The sequence below is a fragment of the Fukomys damarensis genome, unplaced genomic scaffold (genome assembly GCF_012274545.1).
Source record: "Fukomys damarensis isolate Sample0158 unplaced genomic scaffold, DMR_v1.0_HiC HiC_scaffold_12, whole genome shotgun sequence".
Taxonomy (NCBI): Eukaryota; Metazoa; Chordata; class Mammalia; order Rodentia; family Bathyergidae; genus Fukomys; species Fukomys damarensis.
Window position 1 is genome coordinate 9,529,678 of NW_022900924.1, and position 16,109 is coordinate 9,545,786.

The 16,109-nt window shown below is 53.7% G+C and overlaps 1 protein-coding gene across 2 annotated transcripts; it reads right to left on the reverse strand.

The window, feature by feature from the left end:
- Positions 1 to 1,121: 1,121 nt before the first annotated feature.
- Positions 1,122 to 15,904, reverse strand: Cabp1 (calcium binding protein 1). Of its 2 annotated transcripts, XM_010604045.2 has the most exons (7): positions 13,797 to 15,904; positions 8,946 to 9,125; positions 5,787 to 5,817; positions 5,359 to 5,502; positions 4,046 to 4,155; positions 3,664 to 3,811; positions 1,122 to 1,575 (listed from the first exon to the last, which is right to left on the reverse strand). In XM_010604045.2, the coding sequence occupies exons 1-7, from the start codon at positions 13,839 to 13,841 to the stop codon at positions 1,550 to 1,552; spliced, it is 684 nt and encodes a 227-aa protein (XP_010602347.1). In that variant the 5' UTR covers positions 13,842 to 15,904; the 3' UTR covers positions 1,122 to 1,549. The 2 variants fall into 2 exon arrangements, with proteins under 2 accessions (XP_010602347.1, XP_033618293.1); XM_033762402.1 differs by lacking the exon at positions 8,946 to 9,125 and having other exon boundaries at positions 1,123 to 1,575; positions 13,797 to 15,901.
- Between the last annotated feature and the right edge of the window lie 205 nt (positions 15,905 to 16,109).

Genomic DNA, 16,109 nt, shown 5'->3' on the forward strand with positions numbered 1-16,109 from the left:
CCAGCGTCTAGCCCCACAGCCCATCCAAGCTGCCTGGACACACACCTGCCTTCCACATGCCTGGGACCTCTTTAGCAGAACTCTTCACACTGTGGTTCACCAACTGGCAGCCTCTGCATCCTCTGGGAACTTGTTAGAGATGCAGATATGGAGCCACAATCACTGGAGTGAGGCCCGGATCTGTGGTGTAAGAAATCCTCCAGGCCATTCTTACACATGCTAAGGCAGAGAACCCATGGCTGGACCACACGGGCCACCATACATTACCTTCCCAAGCGTCCCTCAAACCTGAGAAGCTTCCAGACTTCTCCTCCTGGCTCCTTCAGTCCTTCTTCGGTAGGAATTAGTTACAATGATTATAATGGATCTAACTGATATTCTCACGTGGCACAGTTCCGCTGCGTTTGAGAATAGCAGCCCCGGAAGGACACAATGCAATACCCCAAGTGTGCTTACTCTGTCCTGACTCTATCCTTGATTAGCCCCACATTTCTCTTGGTTCTGAGATCACAGGGCTGCGGTGAGCTGGGACAGGCACATGAGGAAACAGGTTCAGAGAGGGGACACAACTGGCCCTAAGTCACGCAGCAGACCAACCCCGCGGTCTGACCACTGGACATCCTGCTTTCCATCTCAGTGGGAGATGGCAGCTGTTTCAACATCTGTCTCCTCTCACACTCTGGGATTTCCTCCAGGGCAAAGTGCTTGTCATCACTTCCTCAGGAAATCCTTCCCCATCTCCCTAGAGCAGGCCAGGTATCAGATCTGCCAGAGGTCCCAGCATTCTGCTTTACAGCAGGCTCCCCATTTGTAATCACATACTGTCGTGTCCGTTTCCCTGACCAACACGAGCACTCCTGGAAGCCAGATACGGTGCAGACCCTACTAGTCACCCTCCTCTTACAGAAACTGGTGAACAGGGTACCTGCATGCTCAGCTGAATAACATCCCTCAGTCTCCCTTGTAGGGAGAGGCGCCAGGATTTGGCTTCTGCAGTGAGAATGGAAGTTGTTGGGTATATCATACTTACTCGACGAATGTGTGATACATGCAGGAAAGTTCAACCAGCTCTGGGCCCGTAAGTGGTGCTCAGGAAATGCGTGCATTGTCTAACCAGGCCAAGAAGCCAAGACCACCCCAGCTGTCATTCTCTTGGAAATATTTTTATTGGTTCTGAGATCACAGGGCTGGGGCACAGAGCTAAGGAGGGCAGCGACAGGCTTTGCCCTGGGGCAGACATGCTGTGTGGGGTCTGCTGCCGGGCTCCCTGGCCCACCCAGCCAGCAGCGGCTGAGTACGTGGCACTTGGCGCCTGGCACGACCTCTGCCGGCTTGGCACTGCGGCCTCCTCGTTGGTGGGCGCCCCGTTTTCCAGTTGCAGGAGTTGCGTGTCTTTCACAGTGCGGAGGGGTGGGGGTCCGGGGGCACCTCCCCCGGGTGCAGGCAGGCCCCATCCGCCAGTACCTCCTGGGCTCGGGGCGGCTGCCTCTCCGGCTCTTCTCCCCTCCCGACCTGGGGTGCTTGGCAGTCCTGGTGGGGCCCTTGAGCCTCAGCGGGACATCATCCGGACAAACTCTGCAAGGGTACAGGAGTGGCGGGGAAACAGCAGCAGTCAGGGTCTAGCCCAGGACTGCACTGGGCCCTACACCCACTCTGCCCCTCCAACCTCTCTTCCACACGGCTTCTGATCTGTCCGGTGAGCTCTGCAGCAGCCTCCGCAATGTCGATGCTCCCAGGCGGCCTCAGGCCCTCGCCTGATCTGGCCCCTCTAAAACCCCCAATCTATGACGCGACCGCACAAACCTCATCTGCAGAATTCAGACGGCCTGTGCTTTCCGCCACCCCTGCTGTCTCTCAGCTTTCCTGCATCCTTGGCGCCCTCCCTTCTTTTTTCCCCCTACATTTTGTGTTTTTGAGTAGTTTTAGGATCCAGCAAAACTGATTTCCCTGCTTTATCCCTTCTGCCCCAGACATGCACCGCCTTCCCCGCTGTCAGCATCGCACCCCAGAGCAGTACACTTGGATGCGTGCACCCATCCTGACCCCCACTTTTTTGGTACTGGGGATCAAACTTGGAACCTTGCGTTTGTCAGGTGGGCAGCAACTAAATTCCCGGCAACTGAGCCCTCTAACCTTTACTATTTGCCCTCGGTGTTGTCCATTTTACGGTTTTAGACAAACATACAATGACACACATCCACTATTATGGTGTCAAACTCAGTAGCTTCACTGACTAAATCCTCTATACTCTGCCTATTTATCCCTCCCCTTGTCCCAACTCCTGGCGACCCCTGATCTTTTTCCTTCTTCGATAGATTTGCCTTTCCCAGAAGGTCACAGGGCTGGAGTCATACAGTGAGTAAGTAGCCTTTTCAGATCCGTTTCTTTCACTCAGTCACCTGTGAGGTTCCTCTGAGTTTTCGCCTGCTTGATCGCTCAGTACTTTTTAATGGCAAAAAAGATTCCACTGTCTTCGACACACCTCAGTGTGTTTATGCATTCACCTACTGAGGGACACCTTGGTTGCTTCCAAGTTTTGCCACTCATGAAGAAAGCCGCTCTAAACATCCATGAGCAAGTTTCCATGTGGAAATAAGCTTTCAACTCATTTGGGTAAATGCCCCTCCTTCTCCTCCTGGTGGCTTCCACCCATGCGGCAGGGCCCCTGCTCATTTGCAACCTCTTCTTCCCTCCTTTTCCCCAGCTTGGCACAGGGTCCCCCTCCACACTCCATACCCTACCCTATTCCCCCAACGCAGCACAGACGCCACTGTTCTTCTCTTTTCCTTGCTGGTCTTGGGCTCCTCAAGGTAGGGACCGATGCTCAGTACAGAGCTGGTGCACAAGACAGACATCTTGGTAGACTCAGTGGGCATTGCCAGGCTTTCTACAGGCAGACTACGTGACACAGGGTGACCCGAGGCTCCTCAGGACTGATGCTAGTGCAGCCACTGTCCTCATCCATCCAGTCTCCTCCGCCACCCCGAAGGCCAATTACTTCCCCAAAGGCCTCCCAACTTTGTGTTCTGGATACAGTTACACTCCGGCCCATGTTTATCTCGTCTTTCTGCTCAGAAGGCAAGTTCCTGGAATGCAGGTTTAGCATTTTACTTTTTTGTCCCATGTCCCATTGTATCTGGAATGGTTCCCTGAACAAGATTTCATAGCGGATGAGAGTCCAGGCCTGGGTTTGTGCAGGCCTCTGACTCCGAACAGCCGGTCTGAAGCAAGCTGTAATACGTCTCTGAATCTGTTCCCTCATTTGTAAGAGGAAGCAATAATAGTACAGTCCCAGAGTCACTGTGCAGTTGAATGAGATAATATACGTACATTTACTTTGTACACAAGTGTGCAATAAATGATAGCGATTGTGATTATTAATTCTTTTTTAAAAACTCATTGAAATTAGCTATGTGTCAGGTGCAGGAAATACAGAGATCAAAAAAGAGAGCTCCTCGTTCTCTGAAATTTCAGGGTTGGTTGGACTGCAGCTCCCATCAGCACTGGGGAGGCAACGCAGAGAACAGGACTTATTCAGAGATGGGGGATGGAGAAACAGGCACGCGGGCAGGGCACTCGCGAGCTTGGCGGGATTGGCAACTACACGACGGATACCCAGGTAGAGGGTTCCACGCACGCCCACCACTGTCAAGCCTCACCCACCTTCGAAGTCCACTCGTCCATCCCCGTTGAGGTCCACGTCTCGAATAATCTCCTCTATGTCTCGGTGTCCCACCTGATGGCCCAGGAGCTTCCTCATGGCCTCCCGCAACTCACTGGTGCTTATCTCCCCGTCGCCATTGGTGTCAAACTAGAGAGGGCAGGAGGGAGGGGATGGAGCCACGGCACGGAGACTGGAAACAGCAGATCCCAATGTGGAGATCCTTCCTCGCCACCAGGGTCCCTCTTTCCCCCAAGTCCCTTCTCTGTCCAAGTTCCTTCCCCCGGTCTGGGGCCCAGGGCTCAGGCTTCTTTACAAGCAGCCACCGTGGGACTGGGACTCAAACGGGCTGCCCTTCCCCGCCGGCCCCTGGCCCTCACGTACCTCTCGAAAGGCATCTCGCAGCTCCTTCACGCCAATCATATCCGCTGTCTCTGCCAGGAGTTTCGGCCCCATTAGCTCCACGAAGTCATCAAAATCCACATGGCCACCCACTGGAGCAAGAGGAAGGGCCAGGTCACCCTCAACGCATCCACCCGGGCGGGTGCCGGGACTGCCACCCCTTCCTGATCTGCCGGTCTTGAGGTCCAGGGTATAAGCAAGCAAAGGCCAAATGAGCACAGAGAAGCGACCGCAGATAGGTGACAGGTCAAATTCTGGCTCAGGGGAGTGGCCGGGTTGAGAAAGGGGACAGGTCAGGAAGTGGAGGCAGTAGACGCGGCGGGGAGGAAGACACTGACACACACCCTGAAAGGCGGAGAGGAAAAGCCCTGAGCCCCTGGCCCCCCCGCCCCCAGCCTCCCCACTGTTGAGCAGAGGCAAACTCAGCTCCCAGTGGCTCTCTCCAGAGGCAGAAGGACCAGAGAGCTGAGGCCCACTGACCTACTCACAGAGCTTCTCAACCACTGACTGACAGGTGTCGGGGGATAACCCAGCCGCAGAGGTGGGCCAGGGGGGAACTTGGAGCAATTCCCTGAGCTCAGCCTCCAGCCATCCAGAGATGCAGCTGGCTTGAGAGCGCACCCTGTGCAGACCCCTTCCCTCCCTCCCTGCCTCACTCCCCACTCCCGGAGAAGCTTTCCTTCACCTCCAAACACCTTGCACTCACAACCCTGTCGAGAGGAAAAACACGACCGCAACTGCGTCCTTATGGTTGTTGCCACACATCTGACACGGTGTCGCCTCTACGTGTTTCCTCCTGTTTTATTCAGCATGAACTGAGTTTATTCCTGGATCCTAATGCAAACTTCCGGCTGGTTCGTGGCGAGCCTTTTTTTTTTTTTTTCCTAGCACTGGTGATTGAAGTAAGGGTTCTCTACCACTGAGCCACATCTCTGGCCCATTTTAATTTTTTTTAGTTTGAGGCAGGGTCTCACTGAATTGTCCAAGCTGAAGTCAAATATGTCATCTTCCTGCCTCAGCCTCCCGAGTAACTGGGATTACAAGTGTGCACCACCACGCCCTACTCTCTCTGATGCTTTTGTGTTCCCAGCCAGGTACAGTATTGGACTCTTTGACGTGTATTCGCTAATTTACTTCCTGTGCTCCTCTCCCTGATTGCAACCTTCATTTGACAGGTTTGGAATTGGAGGGTCAGTAGTTTCCACCAGGTCACACAGCTGGAAGGAGATGAGTGCAGAACTGGAACCCAGGCCTGTGTGAGCAGAAGGGAAGAGATGCCTGGTGGAGGGACTCACAGTTCATGTTGATTTGCTGGGACAGCTCGATGAGCTCCATCTCGGTGGGCATGTAGCCCATGGTGCGCATGCAGTTGCCCAGGTCCCGGCAGTTGATGTAGCCATCCTTGTCCTTGTCGAATTCTCTGAAGGCCTCTCGGAGCTCTGGGGAAGGGGACAAAGTGGACGGGGTCGGTGGTAAGACCCCAGTGTCTCTGGTGACAAAGGTGGCCCAGGGCCCAGCCACTGGGAGAGGTGCACCCTGAGCTCTCCAGGACTCAAGGGTCTTCTGCTGCTCCAGGGGCAACTCCTCCAGGGGCTGCGCCACAGCGGGTCCCGTCTGTCTCCTGATCCCAGGCCAGGGTGTCTCTGCCTTTCCTCCCACTGACCTCCCTCCCACACATTCCTGGAGGGCTAAGCAGCCCCTTCTCCCAAGATCCAAGTTTTACCTTCGATCTCTTCCGGCCGCAGTGATCTATCCTGAAACAGAAGAAATAGCAGCGGTCAGGGACTTGGAAATGACAAGATGCCCATCCAGTGGCATCTGGGTGGGAGCTGATGGGAACAGAGCAGAAGTTTGTCTGACCGTGTCCTTGAAGGGAAAAGTTGCAGCCCCACATGTCCCACAGACACAGAAGCTCCCAGCCCCAGACAAGAGGGACTCCAGGACCCAACACTGCCCCAGAGCCCGAGCATAGAATCTCCGCATCCCCCAGACCCTTATTCCACGTGCAGGAATGGGCCTAGAACAGAGCCAGTCCAGAGGAAAACCTGTAAATAAAACTGTGTCTGGGAGGTCACCAGAGAGAAGAGAATACCACCCAGTGACACCAGAAGGAGCCTGGGAGGGGAAGCCTGCAAGGCAATGAGAGAAGAGGTGCGGTGGGGGGAGAAAGTGGAGACTGCAAGGCAGCCCCAGAGGGAAGGAGAAGGAGCTGGCAGCAGGGAGGCAGACTGGGACTATGCCCTGCCTCCTGAGCGCACCTCATCTTCCTCTTCGACCCCTACCCCTATGACTCGTCCTGTCACAGGACACAGCATAGGACTTGGGGGCAGCCAGTGTCTCTGGCTGCTGCCAGGTCCCAAAGCACACACCTCTAGCCTCCAGCAGGGCCCAGGTCTCCTCGGGAGCCAAGGAAACCCTGGGTCCAGGCATCAGAACAGATGGCAGAGAAGTCTCCAAAGAGCAGGCCCACAGGAAGCAGGCGCAGGCTCCAGATGGTGCCCCAGGCCTGGCCAGGAGATAGATTGGAATGGAATAGATACAGGTGCCTGTGTTCCGGGCCTCTGCCTTTGGGAGAGAAGGACGTGAGGCAGGTCTGGCCGCCGCAGGTGACTCAAAAGTTGCGGGCACCTGCATCCAGAACACAGGCGCTCTGCAGGCCGCTGGAGCCGTGGGGCTCCTCCAGCAGCGGCTTTGCTGTTGAGAGTACGTGTGAGCCTGGATGGCGGCCTGCTGGCTCCCAGGTGCTCCAGGCACCTTTCTAGCAGAGCGAAGGAGTCGCCCAAAGGGACCTTTGTCTCTGCGAGGCGGTTGCTGCCGGGGGGCCTTTCACTTAAAAGACTCCTCGGTAGTGTTTGGCACAAGGGTGTACTGTTCTAGGCAGGCAGCTATGTTCCTAAACTTTCTCAGGTGCCCCAAACGATGATTTTTTTCAATGTGCTGCGGTAGCAGTAAGTGAAAGTGAATGAGTACAGCTGTCACTCAGTCTTGGTGGGGGCTGCGTTCCAAGACTCCCTGAACGGTGTGTCGTTTGCATATAACCTATGCACATCCTCCCAGGCGCTTTACGTCATCCTAGTGCACTGTGAATGCTATGTAAATAGCTGTTCTACTGTACTGCATAGGGAATAGCAACGAGAAAAAGTAGTCTGTGCGTGCTCTGCATGCATGCGGTGTTTTAAAAAATAGTCTTGAAGCCCAGCGTGGTGGCACATGTTTATAATCTCAGCACTCTGGGAGGCTGAGGCGGGAACACTCCAAGTTTGAGCCCAGCCTGGGCAACTGAGAGATCTTGTCTCAAAATGAAAACAAACAAGAAAGCAGGCCTCACAGACACGAGCACCAGCATCCTGATACTGGACTTCTTTCTCAGCTTCTAGAACTGTGAGGAAATAAACTTCCATCTTTATATTTAAGAAATTAAAACAAAAATTAAAAACTAAAAACAAAAATGGGAGAGCCTGAGGATATACCTCATTATAAAGGCCCTTGGCTTCAATCTCCAGGAATGAAAAAAATTTTTTTCTTTTTTTTAATCTATAGTTGGTTGAATCCACAGAACTCATGGGACGAGGACCAGCCATGTGTGTGTGCGTGGGTGTGAGTGCACACCCACGCACACACACGAGCGCACACACACACACACACACACACACACCTATGCAGAGGTTACCCGCTATGACCAGCTTCTTTCCCCCCATCAGCCTCCGAGCTGCCTGCAACTTCTCCAGAGCACAGGAGTGGCAGGATGGGTGCTGCTGACTCGCGCTACAGCTCCTTCCATGCCTCTTGTATGCTCAGAGCCCAGGGGGCAGCAGGGAGACTCCTTGCCCAGGGCACCTGTGGCAGGAGCCCTGGTGAGCGTTGCTTGGTGGAGAGCAGTATCGGGGTGTGCTGTGCTCCGGACAGCTCAGCTCGGGACAGCTGGACGCAGACGCCTGCCGGTGTGGCAGGGAAGCTGCGTGCCCCCGCAGGGCGGTCAGCGGGAATGAAGCGCGCGCACTTTCCTTTCCTTTCCCGCAATTTAGACAGCTGGGGAGAAGAGCGTGGGCCCCAGAGTCAGACAGATCCAGGTACCAATCCCAGGTCTGCTACTTCCCAGCTGTGTGACCGTGGGCAGATCACTTCCGTTCTCTGAACCACAGTGATATGGGCTGATACTAGGACCAACCCCGCACACCTTCATGCACATTCTGTAAGACCAGACACGTAAAGTATTTAGCGCGTGGCATTTAATAACTGCAACCTGCAAAAGCTGCCTCTGTAACATCAGCCTCTCCCTCCTCCCTAAGACTCTTCACAGAAGGCTGTCTAATATAGCAGCACTAGTCACGTGTGGTTCTTTAAATTAAATTAATTCAGTTCCTTTGTAGCTCTAGACACATTTCAAGGGGTCAACAGCTGTATGTGGCTAGTGGTTACTGTAACGGACAGCACGGATTTTAAGTGTCTTTCTATCACGGTAGAAAACTACTGGACAATGGTGCATGTCCAGAATTATTCCAAGCAGGAGGCTCTTAGGTCACACTATTTGTTAGACTACATAGCCTATCTGGTCCCTCAGTTTCCTCGTCTGTAAAATGGGGATGACAAAAGTACCTACCTCTCGGAGTTGCTGAGGATTGAGTGAGGCCGTCCACCAACACATTCAGCCCAGTGCCTGGCACATCGTAAGCGCTCCACAGAATTTTATCTGCTAGCATTATTTCTTGCTGGTGAACATGGACTCACTTTGCAACCAAAAAGGGGGAACTTTGGGGATCTGACTTGAGGAGAATCCACCGGGTACAGGAAGTGCTGGGAACAGAACCCCCGCTTCTTCCCGGTGCCTCCACGTGCCCTGTGAAACCAAGTTCAGCGAGCGCCACTGGGCCAACTTACGTACAGGCTGCCTGTTCTCAGCGAAGCCCTTGCGAAGAAAGATACAGGCTGGGCCGAGCAGGTTGTGCATGACGGCGCAATTCTGGGCCAGCATCAGGAGTGGTCCGGGGAGCTCACCGCTGGCCACCAGCCCCTCCTCGCTGGTCTGCACCGCCATGTAGTTGCTCATTTCCTCTTGGTGCATCTGCAGCCCACACCAAGCAAATGCAAAAGAGAAGCAGGCCATCACCTCCTTGCCCACGTAGGCTCTCCTGGCCCAGCCTGACTCTTGGTCCCGGAAGGAGTCTCCTTGAGAGAAGATGCTTGTGGGTTACAAGAGCCTCAGGGTGCACAGGGCTGGGCGTCGCAGCAGTCACACAGGTGGAGACACTGACACTGATCCTCGACTGGAAGTTGTTCCAAGGAGAGCTGGGGGTGATGCTGTCTGTGTCACGCATGCACACGGACACACACCGCACACGCACACTGACCTATATGTAAGCACAGAATCACACTCCGGTGCTTGCAGAAGCTGAGGCAGAGAAGCAAGCAGAGGGAAACTCTGTCCTAACCAATGGGAAACGTTCCCTCAAAGCACAACAAAGCAATGTCCTTTCCCTCAAATGTTCCGGGAGTCCCAGCTCAATCCCCGAGGCTACGTCCTGTCTCCCAGCTCCCTCGTGGGCTCTGACCCCACCCCAGTGGGATCCTCCTGGGAGGCTGGGAGAGCAATCGGAGCTGGCAACGTGGAGAACGTGCTGAGCTGGTTTGCTGGAATTCAGGTTATAAACATAGGTGCTATTGCGGCCATAAATGAAGAAGGCAGGTGGACCGACGGGGGACTGGGACAAAATGGACACCGTGTGCCCCCTGAGATGGGCAGCGCCACTTAGCTCAAGCCCAGTGTTGCCAGCTGTCCTGATCCAAAGCACCAGGTGGGCTGAAGAAGACACGCCTGCACTTGGATTCCACCCCGCTTGTGACCTCAGGATCAGACAGGCTCCCAGAAGTTCTTTCCCTATCGCCCGCCTTCCCTGGCTCCCTGCCCAGGCTGCTGGACCTCCAGAGGCTGAGGCAGGGGCCTTGTCTGCTGACCGAATATAGCTATGCTCCCAGGCTCTGGCCAATCCATCCTCCTCACGGAAGGTTCCCACGCAACTATAAAAAGTCAGCATTGCCCACAGACCTCCCCGCAGGACCCCAGCAGCATCCAGACACAACATTAGGTCCCACCCTGGCTCCCCAGAATGCTCAGTGCCTCTCCAGAACTGAGGTCACGGCTCTGTCCTCAGCCCTGCGCTGGATGGTCTCCCCTCACCAAGAGGACCTAAGGCAGACTCTTTCCAAGGAGGGACAGAGTAGCCAAACTCCTGAGGGCCGTCTTAGTCTGAGAACCCTGAGCTGCATGCCCTACCCTCCCATCCAGTTCACCCCATTTCCTTTTTATTTATTTATTTGGTCCCGGGGATCGAACTCGGGTCCTTGTGCCTGCGAGGCAGGCAGCAGAACCGCTGAGCTAAATCCCCGGCCCCAGTTCACTCCATTTCACTCACTGAAGGCCATGCCTAGGAGGGGATCTCGAGACCAAGGGTAGCCTGTCCTGCCAAACCGAGCCCCCACCCGTCTTCTCATGCTTCTCCCCCAAGCCCTTCTGCCAGGGGGCATCAGAGGGAGACTCCTTTCCAGTCCTAGAGAGGGAGGAGCAGTATTCTAGTTCCTCAGAGGAGAACAGTGATTCAGACCCAAGGAGAAGGAACTCGGTTAAAGCCTCAAACTCAACGAGCAGAAGGGTCAGTTTTAGGAAGTCACGGAACTTGAGAGATCACCAGATAGACCAACGACTCATTCTAGCTTGATGCCCTGAAGAGGGAAGATTCAGAGCTTCTTCTGCACTCGCTCACACTTCAGGCCCCAGACACAGACCCAGAGAGACCTTCCCAACCCGGAGCAGGCACTGACGGAAGCCTGGGACTGGATACGGCCTAACCCCAGGGAACAATCTCAGGAGATATTTGCAGAAAATCAGATTTGTTTCGTTTCTGGCTGAATCTCACACACTCAGCTCAGAATGAACATAATCCAGGAAGGAGGAGGCAGCAGGCACCACAGATCTCTGGGAGGCGGTTTAATATGCTGGCTTTGGACACAGTCTTAGGGACAAGTTCTGTCCCTGCCATGTGCTTCCTGCGTGACCTTGGGCAGGTCACTTCAGTTCTCTGTGCTCCAGTTTCTTTCTTTGTACAGTGGAGATAGTCGTGTCTACTCGGAGGATTTTTGTGAGAAATAAATGAGCTACGGCTCAGAAAGTGCTTTGCATAGTGTCTAGAACACGGTAAAAGCCAAATAAATGGAGTTGTCATAGCGATGACAATGACAATGATGACAGTGACAATGATGGTGCCGGCGGTAGTGATGCAGTCTGAGATGCTGGGTGCCAAAAGGCACTTACTCCCTGCACCAGGGGAAGCGGGGAGCATCTGCCAATCAGGAAGGAAATGAGAAGGATGGGGAGGAATCTGTTCCCACGAGGACTGAGCCAGGGCTGGCTGGGGAATTTCCACCGCATCTCTTGATCATGACACTGCCTGGTGCCAAGTTGCCCCCAGAAGCTGTACTTCTTCTCCAGTCAGCGACGGCACCCAACAGCCCAGTGCTGCCCAACTCAGAGCCTGGAGCGGGCCATGGCCCCCCATTACTGCCGAGTTCCCCAGCTGCCACTCAGGAAGCCAAGCTACCGCTGACAATGTTGCTCGGCCCTGAAGGAACACGTCCTGGGCATGCTGTGGTAAGAGGAAGGGCCAGCATCCCTCACGACCTTACAGCTTTCTAACAGCACAAATTGGACAGATCACACGACTCCGAACTCCCTCTCCCTGAGGGCTCAAGGAGAAGTCAAAGGATGTAAGCACGGGGAGAAGGAAGAAGGGACTGCTTGCACTAAGTGGGAATCTGGACAACATGACCCCGAAGGTCAGATGCAGGAGTCTCTGACAACATCTCTCAAAGCAGGAGAGAGAAGGGCAGCCTCTTCAGGAGGGAAAAAGAAAAAGAAAATCCCATCTCTGACTTCACATAGCCCGGGGTCTAAATCCCAGCTCTGTTTGGTGTTGATTACATGACCTCAGGAGGGTTCTTATCTCTGTGTCCAGCTCCTTTCTCTCCAAATTAGCAAAGAAAACTACTAAGTGGAAAAGAGCAAGGGAGAGAGCAGACGCTGGGAATGTTGTGAATAGGAAAAAGCAATCATTGCTACTGTTCTGAGAAACATGACATTGAATGCAGTGTTTTATGATCTTTCACTTTATTTCAGGGACACAGGTGAGGATATAGCTCATGGGTTTAGCACGTATGAGGCTCTGGATTCGATCCCAGCACTAAGGTAATGATAATAACATAACAACTTCTCCTGTTTTCCTTTTCTTCTCCATCCTGCCTCCCTACAGGTCAGGGTAGAAAAATTGTGATTGCAATGGACAATAATGCTAACATTTATTGACTACTATGTACTAGGCACTCTGCACTGCATAGCACTTTATTTAGTCCTCACAATCACCTGACGAGATAGGTATTTCATAACCCCGACTGATGAACAAAGGGTGAGGATCTGGGAGAGCTTAAGTAACTTGCTCAAGGTCACATGAAAAGGGAGGCCTGAGCAGGGTGACTCTAAAGCACTCTGCATCGACGATGGGTGAGGAGCCGGAAGGTCAGTTCTGGTTCTTAAATTCCCCTCCTTAAACTCTGGACAGAACCCACTGCGAAGCACTGGCCGGTGGTGCGCTAGACTAATTCAGATCAGTTTCTGCTTCTCTCAAACAGCATGGAGGCCACCTCTGAGGCAGAAGACTCCTTTAAGATGATGACAGATGGGGGGAGGTTGAGGACACACAGAAGAAAGCATCAGCCTGTGGAAGGACTCTAGAAACAGTGACGATTAAATGGAATGTGATATGAGCAGCTTGGTCAGAAGAGGAAGCCGACAGGCAGAAAAGCCCAAAATGTCCTAAATTGAGAGGCCACCAAACCGATGGAGGAGGTGGATGGGGCTCGGGTAAAGGAGCCATCCGTCCACCTGTGACCTTCAGTGTGTTACCTAACCTCTCTGAGCAGCAAGCAAGTTCCTTGTCTGGAAGATGGATGAACGGGAGGAAAACATGTATGTTGTCCCTTCTTCCTTTAATAATGAGTCTCTTCTACAGCCTGACTACAAAGGCCATAGAATCACAAGATAAGCCCCCCGGAAGCAAAACCCTCCAGGTGTGAGCCCAGACCTGCTTGAGAGATGCCTTAGGGGGAGTATGTACCCCGGAAAGTGACTTGTGTACACTCCTGCTCAACATAGCTCTAAGGCACCCTATTTCCTTGGCTCGAAACCAGTCATTCTGATCTTCCTTGGGATTCTGTGACCTGACTCCAGCATTACTGAGGGTAGAAAAAGGGTTCCCTGCTTGGTTCCTACCAATAGCCAAAGCATCCACCTCAAAACTCTCAATTCAGAAGAGATGGGTACAGATCCTCACAGGGTGTGAATGAACCGAGGGGACAGGTACTGGGCAGGGTCTTCTACTCCCGCCCCGTTCCATGCTGCAGTTTCCTTCGGAACTCCCATGCAAATTCCCACAGGCAGCCTTCCCTGCCCCTGCCCCTTCCCACCTTGCTGGCAGCTCTAAGTTCCAACATCAGCTCAGAGCTTAAGATATAAGAAAGTGCAATCGGTGGGCATCCAGAAGAACATGGCAGCAGCTCTGGACAGAACCCCTGGGAAGGACAGCACGCTTCCACTGCGCACCCCCACCCCCGCCACGATCCGCCTCTGGAACAGGCGGCAAAATGTCCCAGTCCTCAGTCCCAGGGCTTGGGAACTCTGGAAACATACCTTCCTGGAGAGATGTCTCAGTGGCGACTTGACACAGTTGCCCATCCTAAGTTGAGGCAGCCCCTCTTGTGATCCCTGGGTCCATGAAGGAGGCTCCTTGGGGACTAGAAGACCTCAGTCCGGGTCACCACCAACCCCAGCCTCCCTCTGCCTGTGTTGCTCTCTTCCAGGACCGAGCTGAGCCCTCTCCCTTCCGTGCGTGCTCTTACTCGTCTGCCTGTTCTTGCTCTCTGATTTATTTTTCCCGGTGGGAGGTGGATTGTACATGTGTTTGTGTGCCTGGGTTTAACTTTCTGGGCACTTTCTTAAGGAGACAAAGGCAGTAGGGGAGAGTGCAGTGCACAAAGAAAATCGCCGGGAGAGCTGATGACAGAGGGCAGCTGAGCTGAGAAGCCTGCGGGATCATCTACATCAGATTAGAGCCAGAGTCCTCTCTGCTGCTCTCTCCTTCCCTCAGCCCCTCCTTTCCAGGCTGCCAAATCTGCAGGGAGATCGCCTCGGGGAGGGAACCCAGGGTGGCAGCTGCAGCTGGGAATTAGGCCAGCAGATCCAGAAGGAGAAGCTGGCTAGTTTAGACCTCCAAAGCCCGGGTGCTTCATCGCTTACAGCCCTGTGCATGTGCACACGCGCACACGTGCACACACACACGCGCGCGCGCACGTGCACACACACGCACACATGCATGCACACACAAGCCCAAGGGAGATGGATGCCTCTTTCGAAGAGCAGTGAGCTGGACAGGCAAACGTCCTCATCGGCCTCTGGCAATTCCAGCTGGGTGGAGAGCAGGCGACTGCAGTTAAGGGCCTGGGAGATCTCGAGATGTCTCTATTACGCTCCATTTTTCACACTTGCCTCATCACTGAATTGGGAAGAGGCTCGGGGGCTGGCAGAAGAGCTGAGCTGACAGCTTAGATGGACCTGAGGAGGCAGGATGGAGGCCATGTTGGCACAGAGGGTGTGGGCAAAGTCTCCAGACCTTCTCCTCCTGCTCTGCCTAATCCGAGTGAGGATCTTCTATAGGCTTTCCTGAGGTGCAGAGCAGAAAGATTGCCCTTTACCAATGTTCCTCAAGGTTCCACAGCTGCGGCTTTATAAGTCGTCACTCTTCCTCATCTCTCCAGGTTCTGGTTTTGACGCGAATTCATCTCAAGCCTCAGATGTCCTATTTGAGATCTACAGCTGGAGCCAGCCAGAGACAGGAAGCATCTGTTTCCTGCGTTCATTTTTTTTGCCCAGCAGGGGGCACCAGAGATAACAGGGAAGGAAGAAGCCTCCCAAGCTCCTGATGCAACCAAGTCTTAAACTTGCAGTTCGGAGTTTGGCCCAGACTGTCTCCAATACCAGGGGCTTCTCACCACTTTGGGCCGCGGCTGGCCAGGGTATGGTTTAACCAGGGCTCACTCAGAAGACTTGTCCGGGCCAAACCTCCGGAGGAAGGGATGGAGAAGGAGGGGCACACCCTCGTGGGGAGTGGATGCTCAAAGGGCCGGACAGGGGGTGAAGGCGCCAGGGAGCAGGATCGGGAAGAGCCAGCCGCCAACGTAAACGCCCTCTTCAAAGACTTCTTGTGTAAACAGAGCAAGAAGGAAGCACTCACCAGGCCGGGCTGGGTCACAGTCAGCAGACTCCGATGAATGGGAAGCGGGAATCGGGGCGGTGATCACCTCCCCTTCTGAGCTTCAGTTCTCTCAATGGAAAAGGGGCCTCCCCTATCTTGCTAATAAAGTGCACAGGGGAGAGTGTGGTGCATGACAGGGACACAATAAGTTATTATTCAAGTGGAAGAGAGAAATAGCATCTGGCCAGCGTGTATGTGCCAGGCCCTATGCTTGGCTCTGGGAATGTTGCAGAGACCATGATAAACATGGTCCCTGCTTTCAGGCAGGCAAGAGAGTAAAGGAGCTATGAACCCAGTTATTTCACTACATTTCAGATAAATGCTATGAAGGGAAACACGAGAATGCTGAGAATATTAGACAGGGAATCTAACTTGGTCTGGTGCAATCAGGAAAGACTTATAGGGAAAAAATCTAGAAAAGCAACCAGGTGTACTGATATAGGCCTGGAATCCTGGCTACTCAGGAGGCTGAGGCAGGAGGACTGAGTTTGAGACCAGCCTAGGCCACCTGGCAGGAGCCTGTGTCAAATACAAATTAAAAGGGCTGGGGATGTAGCTCAGTGGTAGAGAACCCCTGAGTTTGAGCTGAAAGAAAAAAGAGAAAGAAAAGGAGACAAAGCTCACCAGGGCCCAGCGAGAAGCCTGGGTTAGGCCCCAGGTACAAACCCAAGTCACGCTAAGTAAACAGGTGG